General features: G+C 39.9%; 1 protein-coding gene across 4 annotated transcripts in view; it reads left to right on the top strand.

Annotated features, from left to right (window-relative positions):
* The window catches only part of Xrcc4 (X-ray repair cross complementing 4), a 251,954-nt gene that overhangs the window by 188,058 nt on the left and 39,989 nt on the right, over positions 1-23,907 (top strand). The window contains exon 8 of one of the 4 annotated variants that reach the window (XM_010637143.2): positions 21,421-21,644. The exons of 2 other annotated variants lie outside the window; for them this stretch is intronic. In XM_010637143.2, the coding sequence (XP_010635445.1) occupies positions 21,421-21,532 (112 nt within the window). In that variant the 3' untranslated portion in view covers positions 21,533-21,644. Of the gene's footprint in view, positions 1-21,420; positions 21,645-23,907 lie in introns of those variants that run through there. One more of the 4 variants, XM_033767836.1, reaches the window with a different exon arrangement.

Raw genomic sequence — 23,907 nt, 5'->3', positions numbered from 1 at the left:
ATAGAGGACAATGACATTATCAGGAATTACAGGAAAAAGTAAAACTAATGGTCGATTTTAATTCTGCACCCACAGCCAAGAACCTGAATTAGCCGATCATTAAATATGAGAATTTCATATCACAGTGTTACGTTTTATCCAAGTTTCCAGTTTTGTAGGGAAGGAGGCCAAATATTTCCCTAGTACTTTCCAAACTCCTAAAAATGGAATCTGAAAATGACACGTAGCCTTGTAGTATCTATTGGGACTTCCACACCCTCCAGAGTCCCCGCCTTACCTGAAGCCACTCAGGCACCGCTCTCCCTGGACCTCCCTGGCATCTGGCCGGGCTCTCCAGCCTGAATCCCCTCCCCGTCCACCCCGGCTGCTCACAGGTTGCCAACTCGGCTACCAGGGAGGCCCCGCTGCACCTTATATTTTGGCAGAAGGTTTTCGAGGGTAATTGTCTCCAATGTATTCTAAAATTTTTACTGTTCATGAAAAAGAACCCAGAACTGTAAGGGAAATAAAATTGGTTTAAACAGATGGCAATTTTCTATCTGACTATGTGTTTCTATTAGTGATTGAACAGTTAATAAAACTTTCAGACATTTTCTGTGTGTGAAGGGTAATTTTGCTTAGATGGTTGATCCTAGGGCAGGAAATCCCCTCTCTCTCATTATTCTCATAAGCCCAGCTTTTTTTTCCCCCTGTCTATTCCTTGGGATACCTATAAAAATAATGAGGATAAGATCTTGATGGTAAGTCAGCCACTGGAATGATATGTATAATGGTATATGCTTAATATATTATTAATATCTTACCATTGTTACTTCTAATCTTTTCCAAAACAAGCTTCTGTAAATGTCCTAGAAATGTATTTCAAAATCAGATATTCAAGGACTTCACATATTTTAGTATAAAACTGTATACTTTTGTATTAATTTTCAAAATCTTTCGTGAGATGGGCCCATTGGCCACCCTTTTAACAACAAAAAATAGCCTTGTACTGCCTGTCTCTGAGTTGTCTTTTCATCCTGGCCTAAGCTCAAAAACTTGTCACTCCAAAATTATTTGATCTTCTCATCTCTAGATAATAGTTTTCCTTTGTCACTATTTAAATGTAATCGGGATACTAGACTGAAAAAATAGTTACTTGCTTAACCTGTCAATATATCAATCTGACTTTCACAAAAGTCAGACTCCTACTTGGGAAAGCACTTATAGTTACTTCAGGTTTCAGTAGGGTTTATCCTTGCTAAAGCTGTAAGAAAAAAAACATTAGAAGGTGTCCATCAGGGTGTGGGGCGCTGTTGTTGTTTGTATGTTTCAGTACATAAGATGGGGTTGGCTTTTGTCATGCGTACAACTGTCAGACGCAGCTGGAAGGTGGACAACACAGTTCATGTTCCCTAGGAAGGAAGACACGCACCGGCCTGAGCAAAGCCCACGACTGTAGGCCTCTTCCCAGGGCTGGGTGTCACCCTCACAGCCCACTCTGGGGATAGCAGTGGGCTTTGCTCAGGCCGTGACCTGTCTGACATTGGGCAGTCGCCTTAGGAGAGTACAGATTTTTTTGTTGCCTCAAGATAATCTAGGGCCAGGGATTTGGTTCAGTGGTTCCACCGCCTGCTTTGCAAGCACAGGGTCCCAAATTCGATCCCTGGTAACACACACACACACACACACACACACACACACACACACACACACACAAATAATAATATTCTAACAATGGTTTCCACTTAAATTCCAAAGCAACACAACTCTATAAAGGCAGACTGCAAATAATTTGAAAACAGACTGAGTAAGGACTCGGAAGATCAATTTTCATCTCACGTGATCATGCACAACTGGCTTTCTGATCACCACCAGCTATCTCACAAACTCGGGGGATCCTTCAAGTGACCACTGTTTGGAAGTTGCATCTCTAGATGTTGCCCATGGCCTCTGCTGCACCACTGCTCCTAAGCTGTGAGGTAGAATTGTTTCTCCCTCCTATTCAGAGCTATACTGGAGCCAACTTTGTTGTGTTTTAGAAATGATGGCCTTATGTGTTTTCAGCCAGAACCTTTTATTACCAATAAGCATTTTCCTCTAACTTCATTTTATTTATTTTTCATATTAGAATCTGTCTCTACTTTTAAAAGCATAATTGAAAGAAATTAAGTAATCTTCTTAATCAAGCTTGAGCCACTTCACATTTAATGTTCTTCATGGAAAAAAATCTATCTGGGATCTATATATTTTACTAACTTCACATTTTCCACTCTTTGACTTTGAACTACAATATGGTTTATTTCCTGAAGTTTCGCTTTGACAAGTGTAATTGTCATTGCATAACATGATTTTTTAGTTCTGTATGGTTACATTTCTTCTCGTATTATTGCATCAGTTTTTACCAGAAGTCAGTTTGTAACTGCTTTCTTAAAGAACATAAAAAGAAACAGAAAATCTAAAGAAGCATATTAAGTGTCCCTTGACAGTTTGACCCTAGCAAGCCTCCTTTTCTTAATTGCTTTCCTTATTCCCAGAGGATTGGTAAGGAGCTCTATTGCTGTTCCATGGGTATATATGTTACTATTAACAATGCACTGAATTTTTTTTAAATGTAGGTTTAAAAATAATTAATGGCATAAATGTGCATGTTAATGAGAAGTAAAAACTCATTATAAATGTTAAAATATTGGAACTGCTCTTTCTGGAAAAAGATTAGTACTTTTAAATTTTGATTTTGCTCCACTGAGGTGTACTTAACATAAAGTAGAATCCATGCTTCTTAGATTTTTTGTTCTGTGACTTGTGGCAAACTTAGACAATCCAACTGGGTGATTTTCCAGCATTCCAGAAGTGACCTTCATGCTGTCTGTGGTCAATCCTGTCTCCCCTTCGCTAGCCCTGGCAACTGCTGGCCTGATTTGTGTCCCAGTAGCTTTGCTTTTTTCAGAAAATTGCACAGAATTATAAAATATGTAACCCTCCTAAGTCTGGCTTCTTTTGCAATGCCTTTGATATAATTCCACGTGCCGCTATATCAGCATTTCCTTGCTCTTTATGAACACATTTCATGTGGGAATGTACCAGTTTGGTTATCCATTTTCTTTATTCATTCTTTTACTAATTATATCATTATTACTACTTCAAAGAATTGACTGTTATTTTAAAGCACTACGTGTTAGGTACTCACAGTACCTCTTTAACAGAATGATTCAGTGCTGTGAATTCTAGCATTCTGTTGTTTAACAGTAGAAACATACTTTCAGGTTTGAATCCCGTCTTCTCTACTTAGCAATTTTATGAACCAGAACAAATTGCTTACTGTTATGGGTTCCATCTCAATGCCCTGTACCAGCATAGACATGACCTTTGGGAGATGATCGAATTATAGGGGTCATAGCCAGCTTGCTGGTCTCAGTAGGTAGGGAGTAGGGTTTTGACCCGGAAGGGCATATCTCCCTTCCTGCTCCTTGTGTACTGTCTGCTTCCTGGTTGCCTTGAGGAGAGCAGCTCTCCTCCTCCCAGCCCCTTCTGCCATACCTCTGAGTGTGCAAGGACTGAAGCACCCAACATCCAAGGCGTGAGCCATGATAAAACCTGTCCTTCCTTAATCTGTGAGTGTAGGCTATTTTTGCCCCAGCAAGGAGGAAAGTAACTAATATGCTTAAAGCCTTCTAATTCTTCACAGCAGTGATAAGGAGGAGGTAGTATTCAATCGCCTTGGGCTTCTGGAAGGAATATATGGGTTAATACTTGTCTCTACTCACAATCTGGCTCATGGTGCTCAGTGAGTGTCACTTATGTCTTGCTGTGTGCTGTGGAGCACCTTATAAAGTTGCGTGTTCATATCCCCAATTTAAAGAGGAGATGGGCTAAGGAAAGCTCTCATTTCCTCAGTGTCACATAATCAGTTAATTGACAGATCCTGGAGTCCAACCCAGTCTCACTTCGCTCCAAATTTGATGCTTCTTTGATGACAGAATCCTACTTATTATTAAAACTTTTGAATCTCTGTGTTAAAATATAGCAAAATAGGTATTTTGAGGGATTCTTCCTCTAAAACATTACATGACCTTACATAAGTCATGGATACATATATTTCTAATGTATAGAGGAATGTATTTAAAATGATGAGAACTTTGCAAAACCAACACAAGCTAAAGCCAATGTGGGCATCTTGCTAAGAGTAGAAAACAGACGTGGGTACCTGAAGGTGGTGGCAGAGCATAGAGCTAGAAGACAGTGCTGGTTCCTTGGCATCCTGGGCAATGTCCCTGCCTCCCTAGAAATGCGCACAGAACTGCCCTGCCCGAAAGTCTTCTGGGATCCCAACGAGCACATAAGCTCAGTGTTATCAAACTTGTCCAGGAAAGTAAAAGAGAGAAGACTCGCCACTCATTCTATGAGGCTAACATCACCTCGATTTCTAAACCAAACAAAAAGCAAGTTTTTCAAAAGGAAAAGTGTACTACTTACCCCCATTCTTTCTCCACATGGTGAATATAAAAGTCCTCAGTGAGAGCAGCAAACTACATGTAGCAGTGAATGTATTGTTTAAGCAGTGTGTGTGTGTGTGTGTGCGTGTGTGTGTCTGTGTAAAATGTTAAGAGGCACATGGTCAGTTCTGGAGGACGCTGAAGTTCGAAAGTTCCTACACTAATGTGTCTGCAGTTCACAAGACTGCTCTGTGTACTAGAATTTGCTAAGAAGTAACACATCTAAAGTGTGCGCACCACAAAATAACAAAAGGAACCATGTGAGGCAATGGGTATGTTATTTGCTTATGATATCTATTTTTAAACATGTACCTTTGTGCAAACATGTATACATTAAAATTGTACACATTAAATACATATAATTTGTACACAAATTGTACACATTAAATATATTTTGTCAGTTAATCCCAATAAAGCTAAAATATGACAAAAATTGTTTTATTTTGAGAAGAAACATATTTATATCATGTTGATTTATAGAGAAAAACTATCCAATAAATTGAATTAGTACAAAGAAGAAATTTAATAAAATTCACTCAGACGTAATACAATTTCTCTGAAGGTTAGGAGTTGTTAGAATTTTCTTATATGCCCCATGAGGAACCACAAAAAATTGAAACTTTCGACATAAGGGTGCCCACAGTTAATGTTAGTATTCAGTGTTCTATTAGAGGATCTAGCTAGTGCATGTAGAGTACAAAAAGAAATACAATTTATAAGTCTCAGAAAAAAGAAAATCTTTCCTATTCACAGTTCATTAACTGTGTAGAAAACCTAAAAGAAACTAAGGATTAATACTTTAAATTAATATAAACATTTAACAGTTGGCTTAATATATAATAAAATATAAGTCAAATGCATTTCTATACATCAGCATCAGGTTGTTAGAAAGTGTAATTCAAACTGTATAAAGATTAAAATTTAAAATATAAAGCAAATTTGAAGCATGGGAAGTTTTGTTTTTGATTTTGTTGTTTTGGTTTTTTGAGACAGGGTCTCACTATGTAGTTCAGACTGTTCTGGAACTCACTGTGTAGCCCAGGCTGGTCGTGAACTTGCGGTGATCCTCCTGCCTCAGCCTCCTGAGTGCTGGGATTACAGGCGAAAGCATGGGAAGTTTTGTTTTTGATTTTGTTGTTTTGGTTTTTTGAGACAGGGTCTCACTATGTAGTTCAGACTGTTCTGGAACTCACTGTGTAGCCCAGGCTGGTCGTGAACTTGCAGTGATCCTCCTGCCTCAGCCTCCTGAGTGCTGGGATTACAGGCGAAAGCATGGGAAGTTTTGATATCATAAAAATTTTGATTCTCCCCCAATTATTTGTGGATTCATCCCATTTGTCATCAAAATCTCAAAAAGTTTTTGTTGAGTTGTTTCTGTATTTTATGTAGAGCAAAAGGCTAAGAACAGCCAAAGTAATCCTGGAAAGCCGGTCAGGAAACGAACTTCTCTACCAGATATTTGACTTGCTGTATAAGAATAACAAAATACTAGAAGGACCCTGGCATAGACAATAGGCAAGCTAATGGGGAAGTTAACAGTACATCAAGGTTCCATGTAAATCTGCCATATGACAAAAGTAATGCAGGTCGTTAGGGAAAAGATCACTATATAACCAATGATGTACTAGGACAATTGGTTTACCTTTAAAAAGTAATGAAATCCGATACCCTCAAGCCTACTTGAAAACAAATTGTAAAAGGATTAAAAGATAAGAGCCAGGGATTTAGCTCAGTGGTTCTGCAACCTGTCTCACAAGTGCAAGGACTTGAGTTTGATCCCTGGTACCAAAAAAAAAAGAACAAAAGCAAACAAATGTAAAAGATAATAGTTTAAAATGCTTAGAGGAAACACAGGAGAATATTTTAAGGTCTTGAAAAAGAGGAGAAACTTTTAAATAAGGCTGGAAGAGTAGTAACCCATAGAAGAAAAAATGTATAACTTTGTTTACATTAAAGAGCTTTTGTTCATAGAGAAAATGACAACTTGCTGCTGAGAGAAAATATTTACAACATATATAACAGACAAAGGATTTGTATTCCCCTCTAGGTTGGTAACTAAAAGCCAAGCAGCCCAGTAGAAGAAAGGGCCGAAGACTTGAACAGGCATTCCAGAGAAAAAACTTGCAAGTGACTCTTTTATTAATGCCTGCCTATAATACATAACGATCATAGGTATCTTGAGGAATTGGTACATATACATTTCCCATCTTCATCATTTTTACTTCTGCTTCCCCTCCCAGCCCTCTGGCCTCGCCCTCCCCCTGACCCCCTTCCCCTAAAACGTCTGAAAGGATGGTCATTGCCACGACCTTTGCACAAGGCTGCTACTAATTGCAAAGGGAAAAGAGAGTTTGCCATAGAGAAGTGTAGCTGCTGACACTCCCTCCAGCAAAGCGAACGTCATCAGGAGTGGTACAAATGGAAACTATACATGCCTGATCAAGCGCAGCACCTCCGCGATCAGCCTGTGGAGGGCACACGCCGTCACCCACACCGTGAGCCAATAGCAGGCCGACTCAGGTGGACCTGCAGCCCACAGTGTATCGCCAGGGACCACGAGGTGCCTCAAGACAATCGCACGTTGGCACTCAGTGTGGGTGACAGTCGCTCGGCAAGACCCTGACACAAAATGAAACATTTGGGAAAGGACTGGGGGTGTGGCTCAATGTGAAGGCCCTGGGTTCAGTCCTCACTAATGCAAAAAAGAAAAGAAAAAAACTACCTCAGAAATGTAGGAAATGACTGAGATACTGAGGTGGGAGACTAAGATGTCACTAATAAAGGTAATAAGTGATTTTGGACATTTTGTACACAGGATGCTATTGGAACATTTGGAAACTGGGTGAAGCAGGGAATTAGATGGAGTAACATCTGCTTTGAGGGTTGTAATCAAGTAGAAGATGTTCATAAGATCCCCATACTCACCAAATACTGAAGTATTCAGATGTAAGAGGGAAATCACATTGCAACTTACGGTCAAATGATACTGTTCTTACGACTTTTCCTTCAGCACAAGAAGTAGTAAAATTCTTTTTTGTATTTTTTAAATTTTGTAAGGTTAAAAAGATACCATTTTAAACCACTTTGCCAAAAATTTGGAGTTCTGATAACATCAACTGTTGGTAAGAACTTGGTCATCTAGAACTTTTACATATCACAAAAAGGAGTGGAAATTAATTCAATCACTTTAAACATAGTTTGGCATCATTTCACAGAAAATAAACATTCATATATATTATGACCCAAGAATTTGCACTGCACAAAGAGAAATTCTAACATATGTGCTTCAGTGAATTTATATAACATGTTCAGAGCAACATTGTTTTAGAAAAAAATAATAAAATATCATCATACAATATTAGGAAACATTGAAAATTAATGAAATGGATGCATCAAAATTACTTAATTACTTAAATATCTGATAGAAACAATTCACAGAAAGCTAGACCCTATTTTTATAACATTCAAAAGTTTAGCAGCATATATAGAAGATATTATGTATAGACATAATGAAACTTTTCATTTTAAGGCAAAAAAATGATTCACACGTGCTGTAGGTTGGCCCATGAGAAGAGGGGATGGAACCACAACAGGGAACTGGGCTTTGGAGTAGGTCATTCCAGGAGAAATTTGCTGTACTTTTATGCTTTCTTACATGTGTATTGTATATTATTTGTATACTGTATCAATTTGATAGTGTATCAAATACACATTAAAGTATTTCTAAATTCCTGAGCGATGAATTATAATACCAGAATTGGGCTTTTCCTCTTAGTGCTGTTAAGATAATATCTTAGGGCTGGAAAGAAAGGGCAAGGATGAAGCAAGGTCTATCTGTCAGGATGTTTTTGACCAATGTAGTCAAAAAGTAAAGGAAAGAAAGTCTCAGAGCGAGAGCCGGAGCACTGAAAGACAGGATTGTGTTATTCTGCAAGGGCTTGGTTATTTGAGACTATGTAAAACTGCCTCGACTTCCCTGCGAGTCACGGGCAGAGACAGGGACAGTATGCACTTCTGATGCCTCCGGGCTGGGTCCCTAAGCAAAGTGGCCCTTAGCAGGAGGGTCTGCTCCGCCAATTCTCTCTAGCAAAAGAAACTACTTGAAACAGAAAATTAAACTCTTTTTAAAAGACTGCTGTTAAATAAAAAGCTCAGTTTTCTATCTGTCACACGTGCTCCGACACGTGAAGAAAGCAAGCATATCGATTACATTCACAGGTAGACACAGCTGTATGAAATGCAGGCTGGTGACCTTGGTCTTGTCGGGCCCAGTGCTGTAAAACATTGGTGCTTCTCAACTGCTCTGATATGCGCTGTTTATCTGCAATAAATTCATATAGATTGACTCAGTATGTAAACTGTACGCTTAAGAAAATATTCCAAATAGTTCAATCTGGAGCTCACACTGTGAGATACCCTAAATACATTTGTACTCTAACAGTCACTAATTACATAGAGAGGAGTTGTGTGGCCACTAAACATTTTCTTTTCTGTTGAAAAGAGCCGATGCCATGTGTACCTTGTTGGGGCTACCATCACTAAAGAGGAGGCTATGCGTCTGTCTCAGAGACACTTGACTGGAAACACACAGTCCTCACTCAGCTCATCAGAAAGGTCATGGAACACAGCAGCACGAGAAGAGCTCATGTTTGACTTCTCACAGCAGCCATTTTATGTGTTCCACATCTGGCTTTCTTGTAGGTGGACCTGCTACGTATAAGCTAGGACTGATGTGTGATCGCGCTCTCAGCGCTTGGTCTGCGAAACAGCCTGGGTTGTTTTACGGGAGCTTGTGGCTCCCATGTGCAGTGGTCACTTGCTGATGACTGACACGTGTATTCTTCAAATGAACTCCTGGGTGCACCGAGGTGAGCCTTTGCCTTCTGCAAACAGAACTTGCACTTGAGAAATACTTACCTCAGCCCTTTCCGAAATGAACACGTCAGTCTTGTGCATGTGTGTGCACGCGCGCACACATACACACACACACACACACGCACACACATATGCATTGCCCTGTAAGTGAGACATATTATAAATACTCTGTGCAGTGTATTCCAGTCACTGGACTGATATGTGCAAGGGCCTTTATCGTTTTAGTATGGGTTTACCCCCAGCATCTGTTTTAGATCAGAAGCTCAAAGGAGGCAGTGACTGTGTCAGCTTCACGTTAGGCAGACAGCATCCAGAAAGTACAATCTGACTGTAAACACTTTTGCACTTTAAGAGGCAACTGCTGCACAAGCTCATGCTTTCTACTTCACACATTAGAATTAGCCAGGTAACATCTAAAACCATGTCTTTTCATGAACTTGATTCTTTGCAGGATTCTGGTCACAAATTGAATTGGATGAGAACCAAATTGAAATCAATGGTTAGGTTCATTGTTGACCTTTGGGGAAAACTTGATTCGGTTCGCATCCAATTTGGTTTGCGAGCAGAATCATGAGAAAAATTAAGTTGCTAAACCAAGCCACCATGGTAACTTACTTTTCGTTAGAATAATTCTCTATCATCATGTGCAGTGAGTGTTCCAGTGGCAAAGTTGAAGACAAATTTCATGAGACAGGTAGCATTTTATCTGAGCCCTTAAGGGTGGAGAGACTGTGGACACTCCAGGTTTCTGGATAGACACAGGAAGCAGAGGGCCAAGGGAAGGTGTGAGTTAAGAGGCTGGAGAAGCAGGCTGGCCTGGCTTCCTGTCTTTCCAGGGATACCTGCTTTTCCTGGAGACTGAACTGAATATCTTCACATGGACCTATATCCCTAGTTCTTTTTTTTTTTTCTTCCTTTCTTTTTCTTTTCATACAGGGCTTTCCTAAGTCACTAAGTTGCCCAGGCTGGGCTCAAACTTGCAATCCTCTTGACTCAATCTTCCAGAGTGCCAGGACATTGGACATTTGATAAGTTCTGAGACTTTGGCAAGTAACTATAATATGTTGGTTTTTTTTTTTTTCCTCACATGGAAAATAGAGACTATAAGAACTTCAGGATATCATGACCATGATGTATGTACAAAACTTAGCATAGTGCTGGCATAAGAATAACATTTATTATTATGTTATTATTATTATTATTATTATTATTATTATGTTTTTGTTAGCTGTAACAGTTTTAAATATATTTTGACATAATTTTGAATGTTGAGCTAAAAAACAAAAAGGACAAAACAATTTTAAAAATAGAAAAGCTCCAGGCTATATACAAAGATCTAAATTTCTAATTGGAAATTATATTTCTACAAAGAAAGATAACATATCATCTTTTCCCCCCTTAAATTATTCTTGTCGGTTACTCGTGGCAGCATTGTATCAAAGCATAATCATATATACTTGGATTAAACGATTAATATATTGATAAAAGATTTCAATGCATCAGTTACCTTTGTAGTCCTTCTTCCTCTGGTTCTAGGCTCACAAGCTCTGTGAGCCGCATTTCTGAATCCCAGGGAAAACAATTCTATGTCCCTGAAAAATAATATTTTACTTCGTATGTAGGACATTTTGTCCCACACTTTTGCATAAGCAAATCTAAGAGACTTGTAATGTATAATTGGTGAGATGAGGGGACCTAAATTTACCAAGAAAAGTGAAAACAATGACACACCATTTATATTATTTGAGGTCCACACCTGGGGTCTGTGGCACCAGAACTCTTTGTGACTGTCAGAGCAGGAGCAGTCGTATTCAAAGAGAAAGCTTTGGAATCAGGCATCACTTTCTATGCCGGTATATACACTTATTTTACTAAGTGTTCCCTCCACTCCCAAGATTTAATCCTTTCCTTTTAAGTCTAAACAGACAATTGCTGTGATAGCTGTTCCCACAACTTACTTACGCCTTTGTAGTAGTTTAATCTTCCCATGGTAAAAAATCACATCAAATCCAAATAAAACTTGCCATAAAATCATTTAATTTCAAGATTGTACAAACACACATACACTACAGTTTTAGAAGCTATAATTCTCCCATATAATATAAACATTTTAAATACCCCAGTTGCAATCAGTGAAATTGAAAATGTAATTAAAAATTTACCAACAAAGAAAAGCCCAGGTCCTGATGGCTTCACTGCTGAATTTTACAAGACATTTAGAGAAGAACTATTGCCTTTACTCTTCAAACTTTTCAATAAAATTGAAAGGGAAGCAATACTTCCAAATTCATTCCTGGAAGCAAGTATCACTTTGATTCCCAAACCAGGGAAAGACGCAACTAAAAAAGAGAACCTACGGGCCAATCTCCTTAATGAATATAGATGCAAAAATCCTTAATAAGATACTAGCAAACAGAATAGAGAGGATCATCAAGAAGATCATACATCCTGACCAAGTCGGATTTATTCCCGGGATGCAAGGATGGTTTAACATATGTAAGTCAATAAATGTAATACACTATATTAACAAAGTCAAGGACAAGAGCCACATGATCCTCTCGATAGATGCAGAAAAAGCATTTGACAAAATTCAACACCCATTCATGATAAAAACCCTGCATTTAAATTTCAAAACAAACTTTTAAAAAGAGCAACCATTTCTTAAGCTGTAAATCTGGTATGTGTGGAAAATGCTGGTTCCTGTCTGCAGGGAGCCTAAGCTTTTACCAGCATGCTTTTTAAACTGCTTCTTGTAGTCACGTGGGAGGCCTTAGGGAAGTGTTCTGTAATAGACTTGGAAATACCAAACATCGTTTTTTTGGTTTTTTTTATATAATGTGAGAAGAGAGCTTGTTTTTATAGGAAATAATAAAAGGATGCACTTTAGACAGCTATTTGGAAGAATGAATATTTTTTTAAGATTTAAGATTTTTTTTCTATAGAGGCCCAGTAGAGGGGAACCTGGAGGTTATATTTATTTCAAGGACATTATGATTGGATTGTAGACTCCAGCTACACATTTTCTATGCATGATTGTAGCCCACTCAGTTTCCTGCTCATCTTTGGGGGATGCGTGTGAATGTAAAGTGACAGTTAGCCTAATCTCCGAGCATTAGAATTTCTTGGTTTAACGTTTTCATCTTTGCTTACGCTTTCTAATTTTTGCAATCTGACTCTCCTTGATTGGTTATTGTGAGATCAATGGTACTAATCCCCTGGTGATGACAAGCTGTGTTTCTTTTCAGACTAAGGGATTTACGGAGCAGAAGCAGCGTTAACTTGCTTGCATTAGTATGAAAAGTACGATTGCTTGTTTGTCCTGCTGTTACTCACTCAACAGGCAGACAGAAGAGGTTTAAATTGGCCAACACTCTTCATGCTTTAATAATAATAGAAGTTTAATGAAACTTAAGTAATTTAATGAAAATCCAAAAGGCTTGGTTTCAGAGAGAGAGAGGGAGAGGGAACTGTTTGTTACAGTAGGACTTTAGCCATTAAGACCGAAAGGCTTCTCTTTAACCACAGCTTGCCTTTCCCAGGCATTCCACCGAAATGGGATGTAACTGAACTCATGTGTCAGTATGAACTTGTAAGCACACAAACTTATAAATATCTAAAACTAATACCAAGTCATAGTGGAAACTACTGGCCAGAATTAATTGCCTAAAATTTAAATTTCTGTGCTGTCCCCTAATGCAATTTAACTCATCTTTTATGTGATGACTTTTCAAAAAAGTCTATATTTTACACATAATATTTTAACAATGAGAACACACTGTATCAGTTAATGCACTGATGAAGTACTCTGCTTCCTCAAAATAAACGCTAGTTGGGTATAATATCTTGAAAAGCTGGTCATTTATATATGCATAAAGATGCATAGGGCACCTCGCTGACACAGTGACGTGGACTTGAAACAACTGCGTGGATCGGCTTGACTTTTACTATTAGAGACTGCTTCGCATATTTTTAGTGTGATAGAGAAGTTTATTAATGACATCAATTTATGTTAGAATCATAATATCACACAAGTAAAAAAAACAAAAAAAACTTTTCCAGGGAAAAAAGAAAAAGGAAGTGGTTCTTTCTTTCTCTGGTGGTTCCAGAGACTCCGAGCACAGGGCTCCCTCTCCCAGCATCCTGCCTGTCGGCCCAGCCAGCTGGTCGGTGTCCACTGTGGGAAACGGAGGTGCTTTTAAAGCATTCTGTTCGGTTTTCCTTGTGGTCTGGTTATGTTTTAAACATCAACTGAAAAGTTTAATCTTTGTAGTTCAAAATCAGTAGCCACAGCACTTGGTAGATTATGTCTGTCTGCCCTCTCGTAGAGCTCTCTGACCTACAAAGGAAGACAGAACGTGTCTCAGAACGTGGACAGTGACTTTACCAATGAAGCTAAACCGAGTTGGTACACCCGACAAAGAAATAGTTTTTTTCACCTTATATACAACTTATATATTGGATTTATATGTTATTATGCCATATCTCTGATGTTATACAGTAGTTTATGTTCGCTTAAAATTCATGCTACAGCTGGGCGTGGTGGTGCATGCCTGTACTCCCAGCACTTTGGAGGCTGAAGCAGGAGGATCGCTGTGAGTTCGAGACCAGCCTGAGCTACATAGTGAGTTCCAGGTCTACATAGTGAGACCCTGTCTCAAAAAAAAAAAAACAAAAAAAAACCTGGGAAACAAAATCAGGCTATAGTGCTATCCAGTCACCCTTTTCATGGAAGGACTCAGGAAACACCCAGCAGGCACTGCCCCAGTTGCGATGCTCTGTTAGGCCTCATGGCACAGGTCACGTCCTCTCCACAGTCCTGTAGCTACCTCCCCCTTGAGAACTATCCGAAGGAAAATGGAACCCTGCGGCAAGGGTTCCTGTGTGTCCAGAGGGCTCAGTGGCTCTGAGTTATCCAGCTCTCTGGGTTGGTCTCTGCCGGGTTCACCACACAGTGCCATGTCGGTAAGGGAAGGGGGAGCCCTGGCTGGTCTCCTTGAACCTGGTTCCACTGATCTCTTATGAGCTTTTCGAAACTTTGGGTCACTTGCTCAGACCACATAGAGAGTCTTCCCGCTGGCCCAAGGGTTTCTTTTAGCTCAGGGCCTTGCGTGCCCCAGTTTTGCTCATCCTGTTTGCCTGGACGTATTTAATTCAGAAGATTGGGGTAATCCCTGAGCCCTAACAATGGAATGGTATCAGGATAAGGCCCCTGCACATGTCCACATCTCACTCCTCGGAACCTCAGAGTATGTTAGGCCACATGACAAAGGAAATTAAGGCTGCTAATGAACTGAGACTGTAAATCAGCTGACTTCAGAATGGCCTAATTAGCCTGGATTACCCAGGAGGGTCCAGCATAATCACAAAGGCCTGTAAGCTACAGAAAGGACAGGAAAGGAAAGCCAGTGAAGGGGATCACAAAGCAAGCTGGGCCTGGCCGAGGGGACAAGAGAACACCTATTCCTCTTTGCTTTGAAGCGGGGAAGCAGTTACTCTGCCAGCTGCATGGAGCAAGGAGACCGGGGCCTCCAGAAACTGGCACAGCCATGGCAGCACTGTGATTTGAGCCCGTGAGGTCTGCGGGCTGCTGGCCTCCAGAACAATCCGAAGATCGGTTTTGCCCCAAGGCACTGCACAGTGCTGATTTGCTGCAGCAGCCACAGGAAACTACAGCAGCTGGGTGCAGCTGTGGGGACACCCATGCTTGGCCCCAGCTCATCAGAAGTCCCTAACTTCCAGGACTCATACTGCTGTCTCCTCATGAGTTTGGTCTTGCTGTTCCCTGGGTTTGGGGGTTTGGGCTATTAGACATTGTGTTCTCAGGGAAGCAAAGTGTAATCTATGTATAAGTTGCTAAAAATCCTAACAGTTTAGGGAGTAACCAGCAAAAGTTATCTCTGCAGCCCTGTTTTTGCTATAAATTCTTCTCCACCCTGAGCAGACACTTGTATCCTTCTAGAGCAGTTCTAGACATACAAATTTATATATATATATATATACATACAGTCTCATTTTTAGAGGTCTATGGCATAAAATAGTTCACAGAACTGCTTTTTGAGACATGCTGCACATATCCAAGCTTTGTGGGAAGAGAAAACGTCCTGTGGAATAGAAACACGAAGCAGCGTGCAAGTGCACCAGCACAGCACACAGGGTGTGGATTCTGGAGTGAGAGGAGCTTGGCCAGAATCCTGCTCTGCCGCCAGCCTGCCTGATGCCTCCTGTGCATGGGGCTCCATAGCACTGGGCGGGTTACTTAACTGTCTGGAGTCCTCTCACTAATACTGCCTACCTCACATCTTTAGTCATTGGTTTGTTAAACACTTGCAATCAGTGCAGCATTTGTGCACCAAATCTTGTGTCAGGTCAGAGAAAGCAGAGTCCCCTACCCCAGAAGGCTACTGGGCTACTGAAGGCAGCTTCACTGTAGCTCACCAGGCACAGTAAGTTCCCTTATCCCTCGGCCTGTCTTACAATTAACAGGGCACAGAGCAGCTCTCCACGAAGGCGATGGTTTCCTGCTTTTATACACAGCTGTCAAGAACAGCAGTTGGGACTTAGACCATTTCAAAAGTTACAGCGAATACCAAACAAAGTAGTTAGCACAGGGTGTTTCGGGCAATGATTTTCTAAAGAACGCAGAGACGTTAGTGTCGGTTATCTGAAGAGTTACCCAGATAGTATCATTTATCTGAGTAAAGAACGGGAGTGACAGAGTCTTCGATTTTCTATGAAATACCTGTGTAAGTGGTGGACATTCATGCAGATTATTGATATATTTATCTGAATGTTTGAGTTAAAAATTAAATTACCCAGAGCTAGATCGTCTTATTTTCAAATCCATAAAATATGTTTTTTTACAGAAAGATTTTGGAATTGTCATCCCTTCCTTCTATCTGTAAGACATGGGAGTGCATTTAGCATTAAATGTATCTGCCATTCATTACTCTTATTTCACTCCAAATCACTTATTTCTAAAGCCTGTCTTTGTGTTCTTGCCCTTAATGAACTTAAGCAGCAAGGCCTCATTTATTAGAAGAAAATACCTTTAGGGTTTTAATTAAAAATAAATAACACAGTTCTTTTATTTGCCACTTCGGTTGCCAGAAAGAAAGCGTCAGCTTCTCTCCCTCCACAACCTCAGGCCAGGGAATGACGTGGCCCAGTGAATTCCAGACAATGCCAAGCTCGTTTTTGGTGGCCTCAGTCTGCTAATTTACTTAGGAGACACTTGTGGTTTTTAAAAGGGCAACTGGGCATTAGTAGGCTACTTTTCCTCTTTATTCTGACATCAATTTTTTAAAAAAATACTGACATTTAATTTGAAAATTCAGTGGTAATGTTGCTGCTGTCAAATCTTTTAATTCATTATTTAGAACTTTTCCATTTAAAAGACATGTCTAAAGTTGAGATTGTTCCATAATGAGAACCCAGTTGTAGTCAGTATGATAGCTGTCTAGTTATTTAATAACACCAAGTATCTGATATTTTGATTTGGCTGGGATTTTTTAGGTCATTTTGATGAAAATTTGATTTGCTACATCCTAAAACCAAACCATTAAATATTTGGCTTTTATTACTGAACAGTGTCTCTCCCAGCCAACATTCACATGTGATTGTCACCATTTCCTGTCCTTTACTTTTCTCTCTCTCTCTCTCTCTCTGTCTCTCTCTCTCCGCTTTACCCTAAATCTCGGGGGAAAGTCAGACATGGGGTGGGCAAGTCCCAGGGAAATTTGTGGTGAAAAAAAGTTGCACTCTGTATACCTTTTAAAATTCAGCATAGCAGAAAAGTCTGCCTCCAAACACCTTGCCTCTGTGGCTGGGCGGGAATCGAATATTAGGTACCTTTTTCCTGTGACTGCTGCAATAGTTTAGGACTTAGTTCTCCCCTAAAGAAAACGCTGCCTGTTCTTCTTTGCTGAAATAAATAGCATCATCCTTCCAAGTTATTCTTTTCAACCCCAGATAGTTCACAGTGTGTGAGATGATTTACCAAGAGTACGTGTACTGGCTCTGCAGAGTTGTGTGAGACCCAATGTTTGGGTGGCACTGGAAAGAGTGCAAGTTGTGGACACAAAAACTAAACTCCGTCCTTGCTCTCTGTTCCCAAACTCCTCCCTGGCTCTCCTCACCACTCTCCAGTCCCCTTCGGTCTCCTCTCACTCACGCTCCTCTCTAGCTGTGTGCCCTGTGCATGCTAAAATTTCCCCTTTGGCAGGCTCCACTCTGTGGGATCCCCGTAGTGCATGCTCTTGACTCCGGGGCAGCAGGACCGTCCTGGCACCATCCCCATCATCTCTGGAATCTTCTCTGAGCATCTCACCTGCTCAGCATGAGTCTCATCTAGATCGTGCAGGTATTTTGGTCTCATCATGGCTAAAACTAAGCTCTGTACCTAGTACACAACCTGTTCCTCTTCCGTGTTACCAACTTCACAATAATGGAAGCTATGAAATCTAGAAATTCACTGAGAATATTGTCATGGAAGTGCTAAAAATCCCACAGCTTTCCTTTCATGGAAGAGTGGATACAAGGCAGCATGTTTCCATGTACACCTGCACATATGTGCACATGGGCATATACCATTGTTCACAGATTAATATTGCATGTTCCTGAGCTTCAAATCAGTGGAATCCTGCTTGCCTTTCCTTTTATGCCTTTCTCATTTGCTCAACAGCTTTGAGATTCTTGCACGTGTATAGGTATTTGGGTAGTTTCTCTTTTTCACTATGAGAAGCCATGCTCTTGTGTGTGTGTGTGTGTGTGTGTGTGTGTGTGTGTGTGTGTATCTCCTGACACACATATGCAGGTTTTCTCCAGAGGAGTAGAATTCCTGAGTTATAGCTGAATAATCTCAACTCACCTTGGGGGTCACTGACAAATGCTTTGCCAAAGTGGGTTTTCAATCCCACCAGCAGTCATTTACCTACTTGTCTGTCATCCACTGAAATTCTTCATGTTGTAATGATTTTAATTTTTGCTAATCTGTATAAAATACTTGACAGTGGTTTTAACTTGCATTGCCTTGGTCACATTTCACTTGAGATTAAAATTGTTATCCTCCGCCCCCATAGCACGCTGGCCTTTTCCCAGAAGCTCCTCTAGTCTTTAGTATATTTTCAAATTTTGCAGGAGTTTTTAGAAATTGTTTGTTGCTGTCCTTTGGGTGCTAATCTTTTGTTAGTTGCATATGCTGCAGAGTCTTGCCTTCTTGTTCTCTGTAGATGAACAGAGGAACTGCTAATGTGAATGAATTTACTAGTCTTTAGCTTTGTGGTTTTCCTTTTTCTATCTTAAACAGATAAGCATCATAACCATCCTCTCCCATGGCACTTACGATACTTGTTTAACTTGATTCTAAAAGCTTTGCCTTTATTGTGTAAGGGCTTCGCTCACTTGAAGTTGAATTTTCCATAGTTTGCATAGGATAAGACAGACAGAACACAACCCAGGCCTTTTGCCTAGGTATCCTTGGGCCACATAATAATTGTTTTCTTATTTCAGTACCATAGTTCGTGTCAGAAGTCAAGTGAGCCTTTGGGGACAGTACTGGGGATTGAACCCATAGCCTTCACACCACGCCACTTCCCCAACTCTTCAAATTTTGAATTTTGGAACATGGCCTTGCTAAGTCACTAAGTTACCCAGGCTGGAATCAAACATGTGGTGATGCGGCATCATGCTCCCAGAGCATGAGATTGCAGGCATGCCCACCGCACCCAGCTGTGAGCTTGAGTTTTCAAGGTAGTGATGCCATCAGTTATTATGCATTTCCCTGCCTGGACCTCTGGTTGATGCCTTAGTATGTTTCAGATATATTATTCTCAGAATATGTTAAAAAGAACAAATGATTCACCCAAAACATACTAATGCTTCTTTGAGTAAGGAAAATTTATTCTTCCAGCCAATGTGATACCTTTTTAAACTTGACTGAGAAAAATTCTTAAAAGTGAGTGAATATCTGAAAGTATCATACTAAAATATTTTGGTAATTTAGCTCCCAGAAAGTTAAAAAAGAAGTCAATCATGCTAACACTTTAGGGAAATTTTTCCTAAAGGAAGCATTTCAAATCTAACTTTTGATTTACTTTATTCATTATTAGTTAGATATGGTAGTGTAGTTTTTATTCCAGCTGTAGGGTGTGTGTTTGTGTATGTGTGGGCATTTGAGTTCAGTGTGAAATTAAATTAATAGAACATATAGTTATCTCAAGTTATACTATTGAGAACATAAGCCATTTTTTAGTAAGTCTGTTAGCAACTGGACTAGTTTCATTTTATTCTCCTTATATGAAAAATGTATGTTTCAACCTTTACAACTTCATATTCTGTCACAAACCTTTGTTATTCATTTACTCCACCAGTGTTTTTTGAGGAGCTGTAGTTTGCAAAGTAATCCATGATCAAATATATAGGCATAACCATCTCAGAACACAGAAGACTGAAGGTGTTCCAAGATCATTTATGGTAACTTTCCACAATGTACACTAAGGAGCTAAAATGACCCAACCAAAATCTCAGTGTGGTGGCAAATAAATGGAGATCTTGTGGTCCTGGATTTGGAATTCCTCGCATTGAACTATGTTGCCCAGAAAAACTATCTGAAAATCTACCAGAACCCTAAATATTAATATAATATTTACAGAGCTGTCTAAAAGGATAAATCACTCTTTATGAACTGTATTAGATAGTTCTTATCTTCGAGCAACTTATAAACTTCTTAGGATAAAAGACATTTGCAAAGATTAGATAAAGTAACAAAGTTTAATTGAAATCTTTCTCAGAGCAGGTATCATGTGTTACCTTTATTATGTTATATGATATTTCCTTAACAGTGAGCTGTTCATAGTGCAAATACAAGAAGTATTGATTAAATCAATGAAACTATATTTTGGAATTTAGAGTGTAGATATTAGGTATGCTAAGTGAGTAGAGGAAAGAAAAATCAACCTGAATGTGGAAAGTTAAGAAAAAAAAGTCTTTTTGGAGAGTTTAGAATTTAAACTGAGACATACATGACTAAATAGACAGAAAGGAACTCCAGTTTCACATGACTTGTTTAGCTCACTCCCTGCTAAGAATTCATAAGCAGGTTCTCTGACTGAGTGGTTTTCAGATATCACATCTAAGCGTGATTTCCTCGGACAAGTATATCCATGAGAAAAAGACCTAACAGTCATGCAATTAAACTTGAGAAGAGAGATTGATTGAAACCTGTGTCCTGACTTGAAGTCCCACGCTTCTGCTACTATGCCAAACTGCTAGGATTCCCCCACAGCTTTGAACTTGGAACTATGGAGCACTACGGAGTGTGCCTGGGAGCCTATTCACAATCGTCCCTGAATCTGCCTCCAGTTGTTCATATTGAGCATGTTATGTTTACACTCCTTGGAGAGGCACAGACAAGGTTTATGCCAGGACACAAATGTATGTCCCTAAACTGTGCTTGTGCCTGAGCCCTGTTGTCCTCCAGCTCATAGTCATCACAGTGGGCAGCCTGTTACCCTGGGACTCAGCAGAGAGAGGCCAGTCCGGGGGTGTAGGGATTGCCGCAGAATTGAACCTACCTAAACCCAAGTGTACTAAGCCCAGATTTGGAAAGTGTCGGCCAACTGCGTGTTATCCGCAACTTCCATGAACATGAAGACTGTTTTTTTCACTTTATCCAACTTACTAATTAACCACTAGAGAAAACTTAGGGAGCCAGAGAAAAATGTACATTGTGATGCAATCATAAAATGATTGGGTTATGAAGCCTCTATATCCTAGCACACAGAAAAAGGATTACATAGCCAGAGGCAGAGTATTTTATCTCTGGATCTTGATTAGGACTATTGTGTAGGCCCTTGAATTCCTGTTAGCTCAAAATGGAGACAGATTAATTCTAAAGCAATTAAAGAAATTTAATTTTCTTCCTCTGCCTTATAATTAACAGAAAAAAGGAAATAAATCTTCAATTCATCCTGAAACAGGATTTAACTGTCATTTCATTCATGTGTATCTTTATTCTCTTTTACTCTGTAATGGAATTTTTAAAAATAAAATTATCTTGATATTCTTTTGACCCTAGGCCTGACCCTTCACGACCTGAGAGGTCAATAAAGGAGTACATCTCGGCTGAGAACATGTCTTTAGAAACCCTAAGAAACAGCAGTCCAGAAGACCTCTTCGATGAAATTTAACAGTCCTGAAAGAGTACTTCAGTGTTCGCTAGACTGCATTTTCTATTCACTTATTTAAAATGAAAAAGCACTTTTAGTTTTTCACACCAGAGAAACTATTTGGTATTTACACGTGTCCTATTGAAGAAAAAAATTTTTTTTAATTAAAAAAAAAAAGAAAAGCAAAAGCAAAATTTCCACCCAGCACCAGCCATTACTGTACCATACAATTTAATGACAGGAGTGGAAGTGGATTCCTCATGAATAAGAAGAGATGATTTGTAACAATGGTACCTGGTTATAAACTCATCATTCCCATGTCTGTGATTGCATAAGAAGTCAGACTTCTCTCACAAAGGACACAGTTATCATATTCATTCATGCATGTTATATGGGATAGCTGCGTAACATCCTATCCAAGATGATTTTGGAAATAAGACAAAGTAAATATCTCCTTTAAATGCCTGCATTTCTTTTGTAAAGGTTATATTCTGAGCAGTATGCTTGAGAATTTTAATTTGTGTGATGATATATAAAATATATTTTTCTTTTGTACATTTTTGAATTAATAAGATGTGTTATTTAGCTTAACTTTTTTCATTGTAGTAACAAGTCTTTAAAAAGTGTTTACTAATACAACCACTTTTTGTGTGGAACGAAAAGTCATGTAAAAGAAAAGACATCAAGAATCATTTATATTTCCACACACATTCCACAGTACTCCTCAAAAATAAATGCTTTGTGGGTCTGTCGGCAGTAACATCTGGCACTTGGTTTTGTGTCACTGGTTCTCGTTGGTAACCTCTCACTCTGTATTCACTTTTCTCAACTCGAATGTCCACTCCCTGCAGCAGACTCAACATGAGTGAGGATCCCCACACTGCCAATTCCAGGTTGGTCCAGCCTCAGTCCTCCGCACAGTTGGTCCCTTGTCCTCTTTCTCCACTTCAGTTGTGCAGTAGTTTATGCTCCTTACCGTCCTCTTTCTGGCCACTCATCTTTTTTAGACTTCTTTGTCGATTTCTTCTTTCCTTAACAGTTGAACATTTGATTGCCCGGACCTAGGTTTCATTCCTCTTGTCTTCATGGCCCGCACTGTCAGCCTGGGGCACCCTAGGATATGTGGTTAAAAGGCATCTACGTACATATATGAGCTAGTAAGTCCAGAGTCAGCCTCCGTCTCTATAGTCATATTTACACACATGCACACACACACACATACACACACACACACACACACACAATGTCAAATGTGTTGTGAATTTGTCACAAAGGGAGTTTCTTGAACTTTCTGAAAAAAATATTTCTTTGTATCCACTCTTGATACACCCAGGCACCATTTTCAAACACACGAGTTCATTTATCTGCTCATTCCTTTCTTGTGATGGTTTAGCATCCCCAAAGCAGAGATCTGGCTACATCCCACCATTACTGATTTTGCGGTCTTCTCTATGCTGGAAACGTTACTGCCATTATTTACTCAGTTCCTTCAAGCTAAAAACCATGGAGTCCTTGTTGGTGTGTCTCTGCTCCCCTTCCCAACACGTCCTTTCATTTTTACCTCCAAAGCATACCTTGCCTCTATCTACACCTCTCTCTCTACTACACGCCCCCCCCACTACCCTACTGTCCAATCAAACCCACTTTTTAAAATTTGAGATAGGATCACTTTTCTGCCTGGATGAAGACCCTACCTGCCATAGTAATCCTCTCCCTCTGACCAAAGTCCACACTCTCACCAGGGTCTCTGAGTCTGCCATGGCTCCACAATCCCCACACCGACGTTCTGCCTGGCTCCTTGCCCACTTGCCCATGCTGCCCTGCAAGTGGGCTAGATCTCAGGGCCATCACACTGCTGTGTCCCCTTTTAGGGTGCCCCTTGGCACATGGCTGGTTTATTCTCCTCAGTCAACTCCAGAGCTGAATGTCATGGTCTCCAAGTACCTTCCCCAGAGCACCCTCATGCTCCTACACCTTTTCTAAGGTTCTGTGTCCTCCATTTCCCTGTCCCATTGGGACCTTTTCTTCACTGTGCACATCACTGTCTGGAATTCCTGTCTGCCGCTGGCTCTGGCTCTGGCTCTCATGAGTCCCTCCTATCAGAGACAGGGCCAGCTGATTTATAGCTCTACCCTAATACCAAGATGATGGCCGGGCTCCTAGGAGCTTCATGTTTGCTGGCTGAGTAATATATGTCTATTACATAATAGCCATTCAAATGTTGCTTTTAAAATAAAGTTGCTAAGCCATTTTGAAAAGAAAAGAAAGATTCTTGTTTGAAAGACTGAAGTTTGGCTGGATAATTTGTTACAAAGAAATAGTTATCCAGAGAGCTCAAGTAGTCTTTGTGATTAAAATAAAATATTCGACTATGTGTATGTGCATACGTTTGACTA

Source organism: Fukomys damarensis, unplaced genomic scaffold (genome assembly GCF_012274545.1).
Source record: "Fukomys damarensis isolate Sample0158 unplaced genomic scaffold, DMR_v1.0_HiC HiC_scaffold_3, whole genome shotgun sequence".
Classification (NCBI taxonomy): Eukaryota; Metazoa; Chordata; class Mammalia; order Rodentia; family Bathyergidae; genus Fukomys; species Fukomys damarensis.
Note: the sequence above shows the minus strand (reverse complement) of the source record. Positions and strands in the feature narration are given on the sequence as shown.